The 14,495-nt window shown below is 40.4% G+C and overlaps 1 protein-coding gene and 1 pseudogene across 2 annotated transcripts; one reads left to right on the top strand and one right to left on the bottom strand.

Annotated features, from left to right (window-relative positions):
• Window positions 1-324: 324 nt before the first annotated feature.
• On the top strand, window positions 325-12,568 carry LOC136455947 (uncharacterized). Of its 2 annotated transcripts, none has more exons than XM_066455676.1 (5): window positions 325-478; window positions 628-711; window positions 3,531-4,123; window positions 7,329-7,504; window positions 11,801-12,568. In XM_066455676.1, exons 2-5 carry the CDS (start codon window positions 690-692, stop codon window positions 12,282-12,284), a joined length of 1,275 nt encoding a protein of 424 aa, XP_066311773.1. In that variant the 5' UTR covers window positions 325-478; window positions 628-689; the 3' UTR covers window positions 12,285-12,568. The 2 variants fall into 2 exon arrangements, with proteins under 2 accessions (XP_066311773.1, XP_066311774.1); XM_066455677.1 differs by having other exon boundaries at window positions 434-478; window positions 3,517-4,123.
• On the bottom strand, window positions 7,522-11,790 carry LOC136455948 (uncharacterized; annotated as a pseudogene).
• Window positions 12,569-14,495: the final 1,927 nt, after the last annotated feature.

The following is a 14,495-nucleotide window of genomic DNA, read 5'->3' as shown; positions in this document are numbered from 1 at the left end:
TTTTTTGAGCAAACTATATCAATCACTTTCAAAGACATATTTCTAAGCTTTCATTTGCTTTAAAATCCTGTGTAGGATTTAAAGGCATTTTTTTGTAGTTTTTCTTACTCGTGTGTTTTTGTAATTCCTTTGTTTCAAAGGGCTGATATTTCGAAACAGGGGCTACAGTTCGGGAAGAAAGAAAAGATAACGCAGCGGCCCGTTGGTCGCCGTCTCTACCAAACACTGGTTCCTCGGCCCGCCACCGCCGGTAACCGCCACCAGAACTCCAGAAGTAAGAGAAACCACGCGTGTCAGCCAGCCATTGGATCCCCACCATTGCGCGCTGTTCGGCGTGCGCATCCGATCCCCCGTCTCCGTGCGGCTGTGTGAGGAGAGAAGGGAAGGGGAAGCAGGAGCAGGAGAGGTTCGTCATCGCGTGGTGACCGTGCCGCTGTGTTCCTCCGCCCCCTCCTCCTTCCGGCTCTCGCTGTCACATGTACGTCCGCCGGCCCTATCCCACGCTCGATCTCCTGCCGCCCTACCTCTAGACTGCTCGATCTACTCGTCCTCTGTTCTGATCTGTTGCTTTTGCCGTGCTCCCTCTTGGTGGGTTTTTCTTTTTCTTTCTCCCCCCTCGGAGATCAGGTCGTGTGGCGCCGGGGGAGCTCTGATCCGGATGGTGCAGCGCCGCGGGATCGCCCACGGCCATGATTGATCGCGAACGAGCAGGTCAGAGATCTCTTACCCTAGATCTTGCTCTGTAACGCCATTTCCAGTATCGAAGGTCGCGTCTTGCGAGTGGTAGTGGCGAAAAGATGCGATTTTTCGTGGGTTTTCAGCGGAATTCTCTCTTTCTTTGTGTGGGGCTCCGGTCTTTGCAGTCTCACTGAGTGTGTAGATATTTAAGTTGCAGTAACTGCGTGAAATGCTATACTAGAGATGCCATTGTGCACGGAGGTGGTTTATTTTGCTGCAGAGTTTGGTGAGTTTGGTTGTGTGCTGGTCTGAGAGCTGGTGCTGCTGGGATTGGTAACTGATGGTAGCATAATATGTGATGGAATTCACTGAATGTAGTGCTTCTTGCGTTTTGAGTGCAAGTTTGGTAGGAATAATTTTACGTTGCTGCTCACTGCTAATGGGGATATGTTTCAAAGTTTGTTACATTCAGGACCATAATAACGTTTCAGGTTTGTTACATACCAACAGATCAATGGCCACATCCGACACCCCTACCAAAAACACCCATCGGAGTTTCAAAGTTTGTATATAAAAGAAACATAGCCCACGTCACACAGAACACCACGTCCAAGGCTATGCAAAGTAAACCACGCTAGGAAAACCAAAGGTATCATCCATGCTCAGATCGGTTCCTCATCATTGATCATGCCCCATCCATTGTAACTCTTGCTGGTCTGGTCACCAGAGTCGATAGCGACAGCTCTGAACTGCTGTAGGTGGCGAGTGGGGCACAGTTACTCCCAAGACTTGACCAACGAGAAGATGGATCGCTACAACTTTTGCATACCGCACCATATGCCATCCTGAAAACACAAAATGTCTGAGCTTCCAGAAAGGCCCCACATCGCTGTGGAGCTAAACACATTTAGCACCCCATATGCCTTTTCTCACAGATCCAACGTTTTGCATCTGATTTAAAGTCACAACACTTCAGCTAGCTCCATCCACACTTAAGAGGCTACTAAGCATCCAAAAAATAGGTGGCAACATTGAAGTCAGTTTGTACTAATGGTTATCTGAAATGTTCTTTAATAATTTTTGTCTTGCTGGCTTGCTGCTACTATGCTATCACTGATTTCATCAGAGTGTCCTTGTTTATTTGTTATGATGTTTAGCACTAGTAGTGTAGCTTCTGCATCATGTTAAAAGAAGCTTGCACTAAAACCTGTCCCGAGGATGATTTCTCATGCAAACAAGTGTTCTTGAGTTTTCATACGCAGCAAAATCTTTGTATTGATTTGGGGGAAATGTGCTGGCTTTAGTGTTTTTTAGCGCCATGCTTTAATTTCAGAATTATGTGGTAACTTAACTAGGTTTGGATGAATGTTTGAATTGGTTGTTTCAAATCATTTTGCTTAACCCTGTATGCAGCCGAACAAGCATTAGCAATATGAAGGCCTCTTTGCTAACTGCTATGCCACTTAGCTTTTAGTGCGTTAATTTAATATATGCGATTCTTGCAGTTTGTGAAAAGATATACTATGCTCAAAAAAATTATTGGGTGTGCGTTGACACAAATTGATATGAAGTGTAGCTGCTTATAGTACTTTTTTTTCTTTGATAGAGAAATTGGTTGTATAGTGTCATATAATAGGGATGTGGGTGGTCATTTCACAATGTTTTTTTTGCTTGATCTAATATTCTCATGGTTAGGGTGCATGGTGGGTTGTGGACAAACATAATGAAACGGCGGGAGTAGTCAGCAGTTTGTCAGCATTAGCAACTACATGTAGCCACTTTCGGAACACATTGCTCATTGCTTTGAGGTCCAGAATTCCCCTGCTTCTACCTCCATGTTTCCTACAAAAGGATCAGTAGCAGTTCTGTTTCAATGAGTTTCTGGCCCAAATGTTATAGGTGGGAACCACAACATATCTATGCTACTCCTTCCAAAATACTTTGATAACCCCATGATGATCCAAATGATCCTTTTTATTTGAGCGCTTAACAATTGACCTGTGCTTCTAAACTTAACCTGATGTTTGTAACATTGAACAGAAACTTTTGGATGCCTCCAGAAAAATTGTAAAGCTCTGGATCAAAGCTTCACAAAACTCACATATTTTGCTGACAGAGCTGAAGCTTTAGCTAACATACTAGAGTTCAAATACTTGAAACATCACCTAGGATCACAGCATAACTCATCAATTACCTTTTGTGATAGAAGCTGCTGCTAGATATTAGCCACCAAACCTTGTGTTGTGGACCGGTCATTGTTACAGTTGACTTTGATTTTATGATTCTTTTGACTTTCCTTTTGCTTTGACAGCCATATGTGCTTGGGCCTTGGTGTACCAAGGGCAACTTTAGTGTTTAGAACAATCTCTTACAAACGTAGGACCCATATGAAGGGTGCTAGCTTGGCAAAATTTCTCCGGTGTTTAGAAATTCAGTTGGTTTTGGAATAGGATCCACCCAAAATGATATTGAAAACAAAAAGTTGTATCCTCTCTCATCCCATAAAGTCTACCGACATTAAAAGGCGGGCCCTACAAAATTTGATTCCCTTGCATCGGTGCCTATTCTAGCTTAAGGCGCTTTCTTAGGACATAATTCAAACTTTGCTTTTTAATTATAGTAGAGATGCAATCATCTCTATTTTGCACCTCTCTTGCAACACTGTCGGAGCTGCCCTAACAATGCCTTTCTATTCTTGGTATTATTTTTTTTCTTTGGTTGAATCTTTAAATATCTGGTCGCAACCTTAATTATATGCATATTAAATGTTCTGACTTCATGCATGGTTTTATTTCACAATCTTAATTGCACTGTTTCATCATTTTCTTATGTATGTAGTTTATTTGATGCAGAGGAAATGCAAGTCAATAATGAGGCACCACTAGGGTGCCTCAAGCCAAATATTTCTCAGTATAACTCTCCAGAGCAGAGAGGTGGAGTTGAAGGGTTTCCTGAGAATAATGAAAAAAGGAATGATATCGTTGCTGCGGAAAAAATCTGGGAGGCGTCTCCTATTCCAAATCAAGGCCTTAGCAGGCCCTTCTACCGACAAGAATTTTATGCCTGGCCATATATTTATTCAGATTATCAAATGGTGCGTCAGCCACTACCTTATGGTTTTGACAACCAATTTTATCAGATAAATAGGGACCACGGTTTCCCTATTGAGAACAGAGTTCAGTATCTTCCATTCAAGATGCTCCCTCAAGGTCACCCCCATGATGCGCAGCTTCAGGAATTTCAGTATTTCGTGGTTATTGACTTTGAAGCAACCTGTGACAAGGTGAACAATCCATTTCCACAAGAAATCATTGAGTTTCCATCTGTCTTGGTTAACAGTGCAACTGGAAAACTCGAAGAATGCTTCCAAACATATGTTCGGCCGACGTATCATCAATTTTTGACCGATTTTTGCAAGGAGCTTACTGGCATACAGCAGATTCAGGTCAGTGCATAATTTGAATAATCATGAGGTCATAGTTCTGAATAAGTGTCATCATGATAGCTTAAGCTAATAGAATTTTGTGTTTTTGACTGACTAGTCATATATGTACTCAAGTGTATAGAAAGCAAGGAACCAGTTATTTTCAATGCAGTCTCGATTGTACAAGTTGTATAAACACACAAATAGCTTACTCTGAATTTCAAGCTACCTTTGGAAATGCAGATTATGTTCATCCTTTAGATGCTTGCGAAGTTAAAGGCCTGTTTATGACCCATAGTTTGTATGTGTGGTGTGGCAACAGGTGGGACCAGGAATTTGAGATAATAGGGGCTAAACAAATCAAAGAAACAACATTAGATGCATGGCCGCATGGGGACATATGGTGCATAAACCAACAAAATTTCTTGATACCATAAGGACTAAAGTGCATAGAATAGGAGCATGAGTGGGGCCACGGTCCAGCCAGCAAGGCTAAGCAGCAGTTGTTTCCCTTGTGGCTGTGGCACCAGTGGCCAGCTACAGAGAGGGCGTGATGCATGGCTACGGGAAGGGGCGGGAGAGGAAGGGTCATGGACTTGCTGGCGGAGTGGCAGGCTGGTCCTATCTTGCTCTCCCCCTTCCCCCTTTCTCCTTTTTCTTTCCTCCCTACTTTAGCATCTCGTTTTCTCCATTTCCTCTTTATGTTAGTATGGCGTTACCTTGCCTCGCCTCACAAGAACAGTGTTGTGAAGAGGGTAGGTTGCCATGCGTCTCCTTATACCTCCTTAAGGGCACTGCTTGGTAGCTAGTGAATTTCTTCAGAGGATTTTGCTAATGCTTTTGAAATGATTTTTGAATCAAGACTCGGGACTGACCTATGTAGGCTCACATTTGGATTTGTTAAAGAAGATTTGCTAAGTCTTTTTATTTGCTTGAGAATAAAAATAAAATAATTAATATTCTGTTAGCCAATTTGGGTATAACTCAGTCAGAATTTATAATCATGCGACTACATGGTGAGGTTCAAGTTCTTGTAGTTCCTACTAATATATGGGAACACGGGATGCCTTTTGACCTATATGATCTGGTGCTACGCGAGTTTACTCTGATTCGTCTTTTCTGTTTGAAGCTTTATTACCTTTCTTTGGTATTTGAGATTTAAATTTGGCTACTATAATTATTCTGTACTCTACGTCATTATATATACTGACTACTATAGTTTTATGAAAGCGTTTCTAAAGACAAATCAATGAATCATATATACTTATGGTTTTTATGTACCCCACCTTGTGGAAAATATTAATGTTCATACTCTAGAAATCTCACGCCTAGGCTAAGACGGCAAATAAAAGAAAGAGTTAAAGGCGATGGTGTGTGTCGCCACACACTACTAAGTCGACACGCCATCGTCATTGCTCGTGCCGCCGTTAAAGTCGATGTCCCACATCAAGCAAGCCTCTGCCATGCAGGGCAAGGGCAAGTCGCTGCCAGTAGCGGACGCATGATTTCAAGATCGCGTGTACATAGATAACCAACACATTGTCATATATAAAAATTTAAAAGATCTGAAAGCAAAGGGTGAAATACAAAGAGTTCTTTAATCCATACACCTAAAGTCTCAACTAACTAAAATTACAATGAAGTCGATGAGGGGGCTTTTGAAAATGAGAGATGTTTTCATTCGTATCATGTAGGAAAAATTCCTTCTCTATAAATATAATCAAACAACCATTCAACGCCAAAAATGCTCTTTCAACACTTGCTGTTGGAACTAGTAGCCGCAGGACTAAGGGTTTATTTGTACCTCTACTGCATAAAGATGTTAGAATAACTACATTTTTTTGGTTGATTGAGTTCCTACAGTTAATCTACTGAACTGACCACACCAAGTCATTAACACATGAATCAATAGCATCAAGACAACAAATATGAACTAGAATTAATGAATTGCCAATGCGCCCTTCACATGAATCTTTGGTGCCAACTTGCTAAGTTGTGGGCTCCCATGCCGCTTACAAGGGCAACGTGGGGTCCGTGGAAAAAGGGTCAGCCAACTTGCTAAGTTGTGGGCTGGTGATGCATAACTCCTTCAAAGCAGCCCTAAGTCACTTATTAGGGGGCCTTTGGGCTTTTGATTTTTTGTTGTAGCCATAGTGACCAAAATTACTAAGGAAATCTTGAAAGATGCGGCAGCCTGTGGGGTCCATCCTTAGTGTGGAACAGTAGCCCCTTTTTCAGGGACAGAACTTTTGGACTTTTTTTTGTCATGCTTTCAAGATGCTACCAATTCTTGCCGCCTTTAATCCTCCGTATATTGTGACACCGTGTGCACTTCAGCAGTTCAGCTCAACCTATGTGCTTCTAGTTTATGACAAAATGAGCTTTTGCGGTTTGGTTGTGGACATGTGGTGCATGTCAATGCCATTTGCTGTTATATGGAGTATGGACCTTGTGAAGAGGTTGTGTGTGGTAATTAACAGTTTTTAGCAGATGCTGGTTGCTGATTGGACAAGCCAGCCATGGTAGCCCATACTTGACATTTAGGATATTAGTGGTAGTTGGTGCTGGAGGAGCAAGTACTTTGTGTCCTTTTCTGAGCAATTTGTAGAGTGATGTTATTCAATGATGGTACGATTAACTAAGGAAGTTGTCTTAAAAAAAGGAGCTAAGGAAGTTGTCTTAAAAAAGGAACTAAGAAACAATTGACCATTATGATCATGCAATTCATAGTGTTCGTTTTGTACCAGCCACTGATGGGTACATAACAAAAAAGTAATTAAGTACTTGTCACAGTGTTCAATGTAACATATAGATATCTTTTAACTAGAAATTGATCCAGGAAACTTTAAACTATATGGAAGTCTTCCTTCCCTCTTCTGAAAGAAAAATATAGCACATTAGATTTGATGACGATGTAGCATGCTCCTTAGCATTTCAAGGTTAGCTGATAATAAGTTCTTACTAACTGATCAATTTAATCCTTCTATTATTTCATTGAAATATTACTATTATAGTATTATTTATTATGTATTTTGGTTATTTCTAGTTGGAATGTTGGTGTTGGAGTTTTGGAGTTCAATATTTGTATAGTAAATCCAGTCGACAAATAAAGAGGTCACCTTTGTTGAACACAATGGATATGCGAAACCACTGGTTCCATGGCATTATTGTTGTGCCAGTTTTGAATATTACTGTTGTCATATGAACACGATCCATGCATGTGTAGGTGGACAGAGGTGTGCCTCTAGGTGAAGCCTTACTCATGCACGATAAGTGGCTAGAGGACAAGGGCATCAAGAACACAAACTTTGCTATTGTGACCTGGTCTAACTGGGACTGCCGTACAATGCTGGAATCAGAATGCAGATTTAAGAGAATCAGGAAGCCCCCTTATTTTAACAGGTAGCATATCTTGTTTATACATGGTAATAACTTAGTCAGTTGAATTCTCAATTTTTATTGATCATTATTGAGGAAAATTGTGTCTTTCTAGTGATGGATTATGTGCACTGTCTGATGCAGTGTGTATATCATAGATTTAGGGTTATGGGTCATGTAGGATATGCTAATGACTACTATCCTGCTTCCACGTGTGCTTTATGAAAATTGCAGATTTGGCGTAAATTGGCATCCTGAACTTGAATTTTGGTGGGTTGCCACTCCAAATTTCAATTAGTGCGCTAGCCACCAATTTTGGTGCGTTAGATTTTTTTATCCAAAAAGTCTGCTGCCACACAGTGAACTGTACTAATGACAAATTGCAGAAACTGGAAAAAAATAGAGTTTTTCCAAATTGATCTCATTGATATTCATTTCTCCTGTCTCATTTCGAGCACCACGACTTCCAAGTAGGTTGTGAGTGTGGATTTTGTATGCTAGAGATGTGGCATCCCTATTAGCAAATTCGGCATGTTGCAATGTTTCAAAGGTTAATCTAGAGACCACAACTGTAGCGCATACAAAGCTAAATAAACCTGCAAAAATTCAATTTCAGATTCATCCTTGATGCTCAGAAACAAAATGGACAAGCAGTCAATCCAGCGTTGTTTGTCATGTAGTAACAATATCCCTTGTGGTGTTTGATGAAATCTTGAATCAAAGATGAATGAACTTGAATTTTTGCAGGTTTACCTAACTTTATGTGTACTACATCCACGGGTTTGGTAGATTTTATTGAACATTGCAACATGTTGGATTGATCATATGTTTGTTAAAGGTGATCATGATGCCCTGGTCACGAACCCCTAATTCCCACATTATGTTTCATTCACATGAGATATACATGACATTTGGATACTATAATATCTAAATGAACTGTGTGAATTAGGGCCCTGGGTAGTAATAGTGTGCAAATTTAATCTGTATCTTCTATCTTTTCATGCTTTGTAACATAAAAGTGAAGATGCGCGCTGTTTATTTTCGTCTTTGACAAGCTTGAATAGATAAGAGCCAGATTGTTAGATGATCTACATCAATTTTCAAAAAAGTGGGTGAGTGGTTCATGATTGTGGTTTCTCCTTACCTTCTGAAATATAATTTTTTTCAATGGGATTTTTATCTATGTAATTCAAAAGCTTCAATTTGCAATAAGGTAACACTTCCCAGCACCTCACACCACAAATGTGTGCAAGCTCACTACTCGTGCTAGAGGTTTTGTGGATACTTCAGGGCCTCACATAGCACAGGTACAGCTAGATGGCAAACACCAGACAGGCTCTGATGTTGGTGCACAGTTAGTGGTGTACTGGTATGTTATGAAACCTGTGCGCCTGTCAATGGTGTCAATATAAAATTCCCAAACCACTTAAACTCTGGTTGTTCTGAGTCCTGTCAAATTGTGCATTTACACTTATATACGTATCAGGTTGTGCATTTACCAACCTCTACAATATTAATAATCTAAAGAAATAAATTACACTACTCGATCTCCATGAATTTTATGATAATGTATATACAAATTTGTAATAATTTGCAAGGGAATTTCATTTAATCCCCCGAAAGGTAGCTTTGTTTCTAATATACGCTGCTAAGTTGAAAAACTGTATTTAGCACCCTATATCTCTACTAGCATTGCAAACCCATAGTTCTATTTTTGGCAGGACATGTAGCTTGCAAAGTTAAAATAAAAACCCAAGCCATTTTATGCAATGTATAACTTATTGAATTGAAACCCCTGTGACAAAAATTGCACTTAAATGAAAAATGTAGCATCATTTCTGTCGCCTTGGAGCTCATCCTGCACCATCCGTAAACCCTAACACTATTGCAACAACCCAATAAAACAACCTATTAGGGGAGCCGTGTAAGGTTTTTCTGCTGTCCAATCTGCATGTCTTAGCCACCTTTGCCACTGTTCGAATCCCCAAGGTGTTGTTTTGCAATGGGAGCAGATATGTGGGGAGTGTTAAATGAACTATTTTAATTTATATAGGAGGGTGTTGCAACTGGTACTGAAATATAGGCTGGCATTTTCAATTTTCTGTATTTTGTAAGGACATTTTCAGGCATATCTACACAACAACAACAACAACAACAACAACAACAACAAAGCCTTTAAGTCCCAAACAAGTGGGGGTAGGCTAGAGTTGAAACTCAGCAGAAGCAAAAGGTTCAGGCACATGAATAGCTGTTTTCCAAGCACTCCTATCTAAGGCTAAGTCTTTGGGTATATTCCATCCTTTCAAGTCTCATTTTATTGCCTCTACCCAAGTCAACTTCGGTCTTCCTCTGCCTCTCTTCAAGTTACTATCCTAGCTTAGGATTCCACTACGCACCGGTGCCTCTGGAGGTCTCCGTTGGACATGTCCAAACCATCTCAACCGGTGTTGGACAAGCTTTTCTTCAATTGGTGCTACCCCTAATCTATCACGTATATCATCGTTCCGAACTCGATCCCTTCTTGTATGACCGCAAATCCAACGCAACATACGCATTTCCGCGACACTTATCCGTTGAACACGTCGTCTTTTCGTAGACCAACATTCTTCACCATACAACATAGTAGGTCTAATCGTCGTCCTATAAAACTTGCCTTTTAGCTTCTGTGGTACCCTTTTGTCACATAGCACACCAGATGCTTGGCGCCACTTCATCCACCTTGCTTTGATTCTATGGCTAACATCTTCATCAATATCCCCGTCTCTCTGTAGCATTGATTCTAAATATCGAAAAGTATCCTTCCTAGGCACTACTTGACCTTCCAAACTAATATCTTCCCCCTCCTGAGTAGTAGTGCCGAAGTTACATCTCATATACTCAGTTTTAGTTCTACTGAGTCTAAAACCTTTGGGCTCTAAAGTCTCCCGCCATAACTCCAGTTTCTGATTCACTCCTGTCCAGCTTTCATTAACTAGCACTACATCGTCCGCGAAAAGTATACACCAAGGGATGTCCCCTTGTATGTCCCTTGTGACCTCATCCATCACTAAGGCAAACAGATAAGCGCTCAAAGCTGACCCTTGATGTAGTCCTATCCTAATCGGGAAGCCATCCGTGTCTCCATCACTTGTTCGAACACTAGTCACAACATTTTTTATGTATTTTTATTAAAAAATGGATAGTCAAATTTTAGAGACTGTTACTGCATGTATCACAAAAGGTAGGGATATATTAATAGTGCAATGGCAGGATGTACCTTGAGTTATAATATCACTTCATACAGTTTACTGCAGTGTGAAATATGGCCCCTTTGGAACACAGGAAAATTTCCTGTCCTGCGTTTTTCCTGTGAAAATGAACTGATTTTCCTGTATGATTCCTGTGAAATCCCTGTGTTCCAAAGGGGCCCTAAATCTTTTGGTTCCCATGGCATTTTGAGCTTATAACCATGTTTCTCACGTTTTCTTCACCTAATCTTCTGGTTCTCATATCATTCACACTTATAGTCATAACACAGAGGATGGCAAAAATTTATGTGCAGTGTGCTCAAATACATGCTAACTTGAATTGGGTACCGATAGTTCATTGTAAAGCAGGCGATGAAATGCAAGGCACATTTTATCGGTCATCCTTCCTGGATTTAATGACCAGGAGTGATCCTAAGATATATATGCTTAGAATATGTAGTCCATAGTAAGATTTCCAAAGTAATCAATAAAGAAGAGTATTTGTAATAAGTGAGATAGGGAGTGAAGTGGTCGCCCTGGTACTGGGTACCCAAAACCAGGGGCTAGCGGTTTTGTGGGGTCTCTCTACTATACTAATTCTAGAAAGAAAAATTGGATCAGAAGCTATTATGCTGATCTTTTCAGGGCAGTCCTTGGTATTTTTACAGGAAATGTTTTCTCACAATAATATCAGGATCCTTTTTCAAAAAAATGTCAGGATTGCTCACGTATTTTTTTTCTGCTATAACTAAATAATGAAATATGCAGATAATTTAACTTGGTGTAATATAAACCTAGTGCGAGACTACATTTTAGTAACGATCTTATTTGATCTGGATTGTCAATTGGATATTTTTTTGCTTGTTATTTTATGTCTATTTGTTGTATAGAATAGACATCAGTTAGAGCTAAACAATCTGGAGCTTTCACGCTAAAGGTGATTATTAACTTGTTTACCGCCATTGTGCCGTCTCATGCTAATGAAACTTTTGAACTCATTATGAGTGAGGCACATCTGAGGCCATGATCTGAATCTGAAGGTATCTTGATTATTATTCTAATTTTATAAGTCTTTTGAACAAATTTTGATCAGGTGGATCAACTTGAAGGTACCTTTCCAGGAAGTGTATGGGGATGTCCGCTGCAACCTGAAGGAGGCAGTCCAGTTGGCTGGCCTTACATGGGAGGGGCGTGCTCACTGCGGGCTTGATGATGCCCGCAATACTGCTCGCCTCTTGGCACTTATGATGCACCGGGGTTTCAAGTTTTCTATCACCAACTCACTTATGTGGCAACCTGCTCCACAGTCAACAACTTGCCAATTATCCCCCGACCGCTCTCCAGATCCAGTCCAACAGCAGCACAAACCAAAAGAGATGCTGGGATCTCCTGTGCAGGTTAACCCATACGCCACCTCTGCAGGGAAGGACAGAGCGATGTACTGTTACTGTGGAGCGCTGAGCAGGTGGAGCGTTGTGCGCAAGCCAGGACCCATGCAGGGACGGTACTTCTTTGGATGCGGAAACTGGACTGCCACGAGGCGGGCGATCTGCCCATACTTTGCATGGGCCTCGTGAAGGGGGCTGCAGTGCAAGCAGATCTCAAGGGCAAAGGACCTGGTGCTTTAACTAAGGGAGGCGCTGCTCATCCGCTGCGCCTCCCAATCCGTATATATTATGATATAAATTTGCTCATAAGACAATGGAAGTTCTCTAGGTAGTGTCTAACCTGTCATACTGACTTCTGTCGATAGAAGAGAATGGGGGCCAGATGCTGCTTAGGTGTGATCTATCCATGAATAATCTAAGTTTGTGGATTGCTGTTTTTAACTTAATGGAACTCGTAGGTGTGGTTTGTGCAACTTGAACTTGAAGGCTTGGTTTGCAGTTGTTCAGTGAGTGTTGAAAATATTGATCAAATTGAAGGTGGTTTGTTGCTGAAATGGTAATGGAAACGCACAGGAAACAGGATTACGCGGACATGACGATGAATCGGTATCTGATTGAGCTGAGATTGGAGCCTTATCGGTTTTGCTTAGGCCTTGTTTAGTTAGGTGAATTTTTTGGCGAAATGGTACTGTAGTACTTTTGTTGTTATTTGACAATTAGTGTCTAATCATAGTCTAATTAGGCTTAAAAGATTCGTCTCGTGAATTTCGTCTAAACTATGTAATTAGTTTTATTTTTTATTTATATTTAATGTTTTATGCATACGTCTAAAGATTTGATGTGATGGAGAATTTTAAAAAATTTTATAAAATTTTGGAACACACTACCTTAGTGTGGTATCGGTTAACGGGGACTAGATTGCATGAAGGTGGAAACAAATACTCCATTCAGAAATGGTAATCATATTTGACTTGAGGAAAAGTCACTTTATATATTTTAACCAACAATTCGTCAAATTGTATGAAAGTTTAGAGCATAAAAGTTACATCAATAGATTTGTGTTAAAAGTGCCCTATATAATACGATTACCACTATCAAAGTATAACCTGGTTTTGGGCAAGTGTTCACATGCGAAGGAATTAGGTCTGGTTTAGTTCCTCCCCTAAAGTGTAGTTCCTATCACGTCGTTATGTTTACACATGCATAGAGTATTAAATATAGACTAAAAAAAATAACTAATTGCATAGATTGCGACTACTTTGTTTGATGAATTTTTTAAGTCTAATTAGTTTATGATTTGACAACGTGGTGCTACAGTAAACATGTGCTAATGATGGATTAATTATGTTTAATAAATTCGTCTCGCGGATTACCAAGGACTTCTGTAATTTGTTTTATTATTACTATCCGAACATTTTCATATGATACCCCTATGTGACACCTGGTGTGACACCTCTAAACTTTAGTCTATGAATTTAAACACCTCTTGCTGGCCCTGTTTTATTCCTGGCACTCGTTTAATGTGGTGGATCAGCCATATGCCTGGTTAGATGTTACTGGCAAAGCAATATGTTCATGCTAGTGCTCCTACCGAGTGAACAAAAATCCACCGATCAATTGACTCTTTACAAAAAGGAGGTTCAGCGATGATCTTTAAATGCTATAGAATTGATTTTATCTTGGAAAAGAAACTGCACACTAAGGTTATTTTTCAGTGAAGGGTTTTATGGCCCCGTTTGGCTTACTCTATATCCGACTTGTTCGGCTTTTTTTTTTTCAGCCGGAACAGTGTTTTTCTCTCACAACATTTCAGTCAGAATAGTGTTTTTAGCCAATTTCAGTCAATATTCAACAAGCTGAACAGGGCCATATGAGGTTGTTTCCCAAACTACCACATCATGTAAAATGAAATAAAAAATGAATAAAACATACTATCCTGAATGTATAGTTTCATCCACAAGTTTCATAGACATTTGATTTCATGACTTATGCAGAGTTAGTAATCGTACCCAGAGGGTTTTGTTTAAATAAACTCACTCGTCTCTTCCTAAAAACGATGCTGTCATAAAAAACACCTATGTGTAACGAAACTCAACTCAGACTGACCTAACATGTCGCATGTCGCATGTCGCTGAGGCCTAAATCGCCTTTTAAACAGGGTCAACGGTCCAGCCAGACACACACGTAGTGGTAGCACCACGTACCACTATGACACCTGCTTCACAACAAACCACAAGCATCCCGTCAACGGGGAACGGAGCACGCTCACTGCTCACAATGTGTAAAAGCGAAAACCGTGGAGCACGAACGCGAACGGATCCTCTGCATCCAATCTACGGCGATTTCCTTTTCAAAAGAAGAAGGTACCGCGATTTGCATATTCTCCAGTGTTGGCTTGAC

The sequence above is a fragment of the Miscanthus floridulus genome, chromosome 6 (assembly GCF_019320115.1).
Source record: "Miscanthus floridulus cultivar M001 chromosome 6, ASM1932011v1, whole genome shotgun sequence".
Taxonomy (NCBI): Eukaryota; Viridiplantae; Streptophyta; class Magnoliopsida; order Poales; family Poaceae; genus Miscanthus; species Miscanthus floridulus.
The sequence above is the reverse complement of the archived record's forward strand: the minus strand, read 5'-3'. Positions and strand labels throughout refer to the sequence as shown.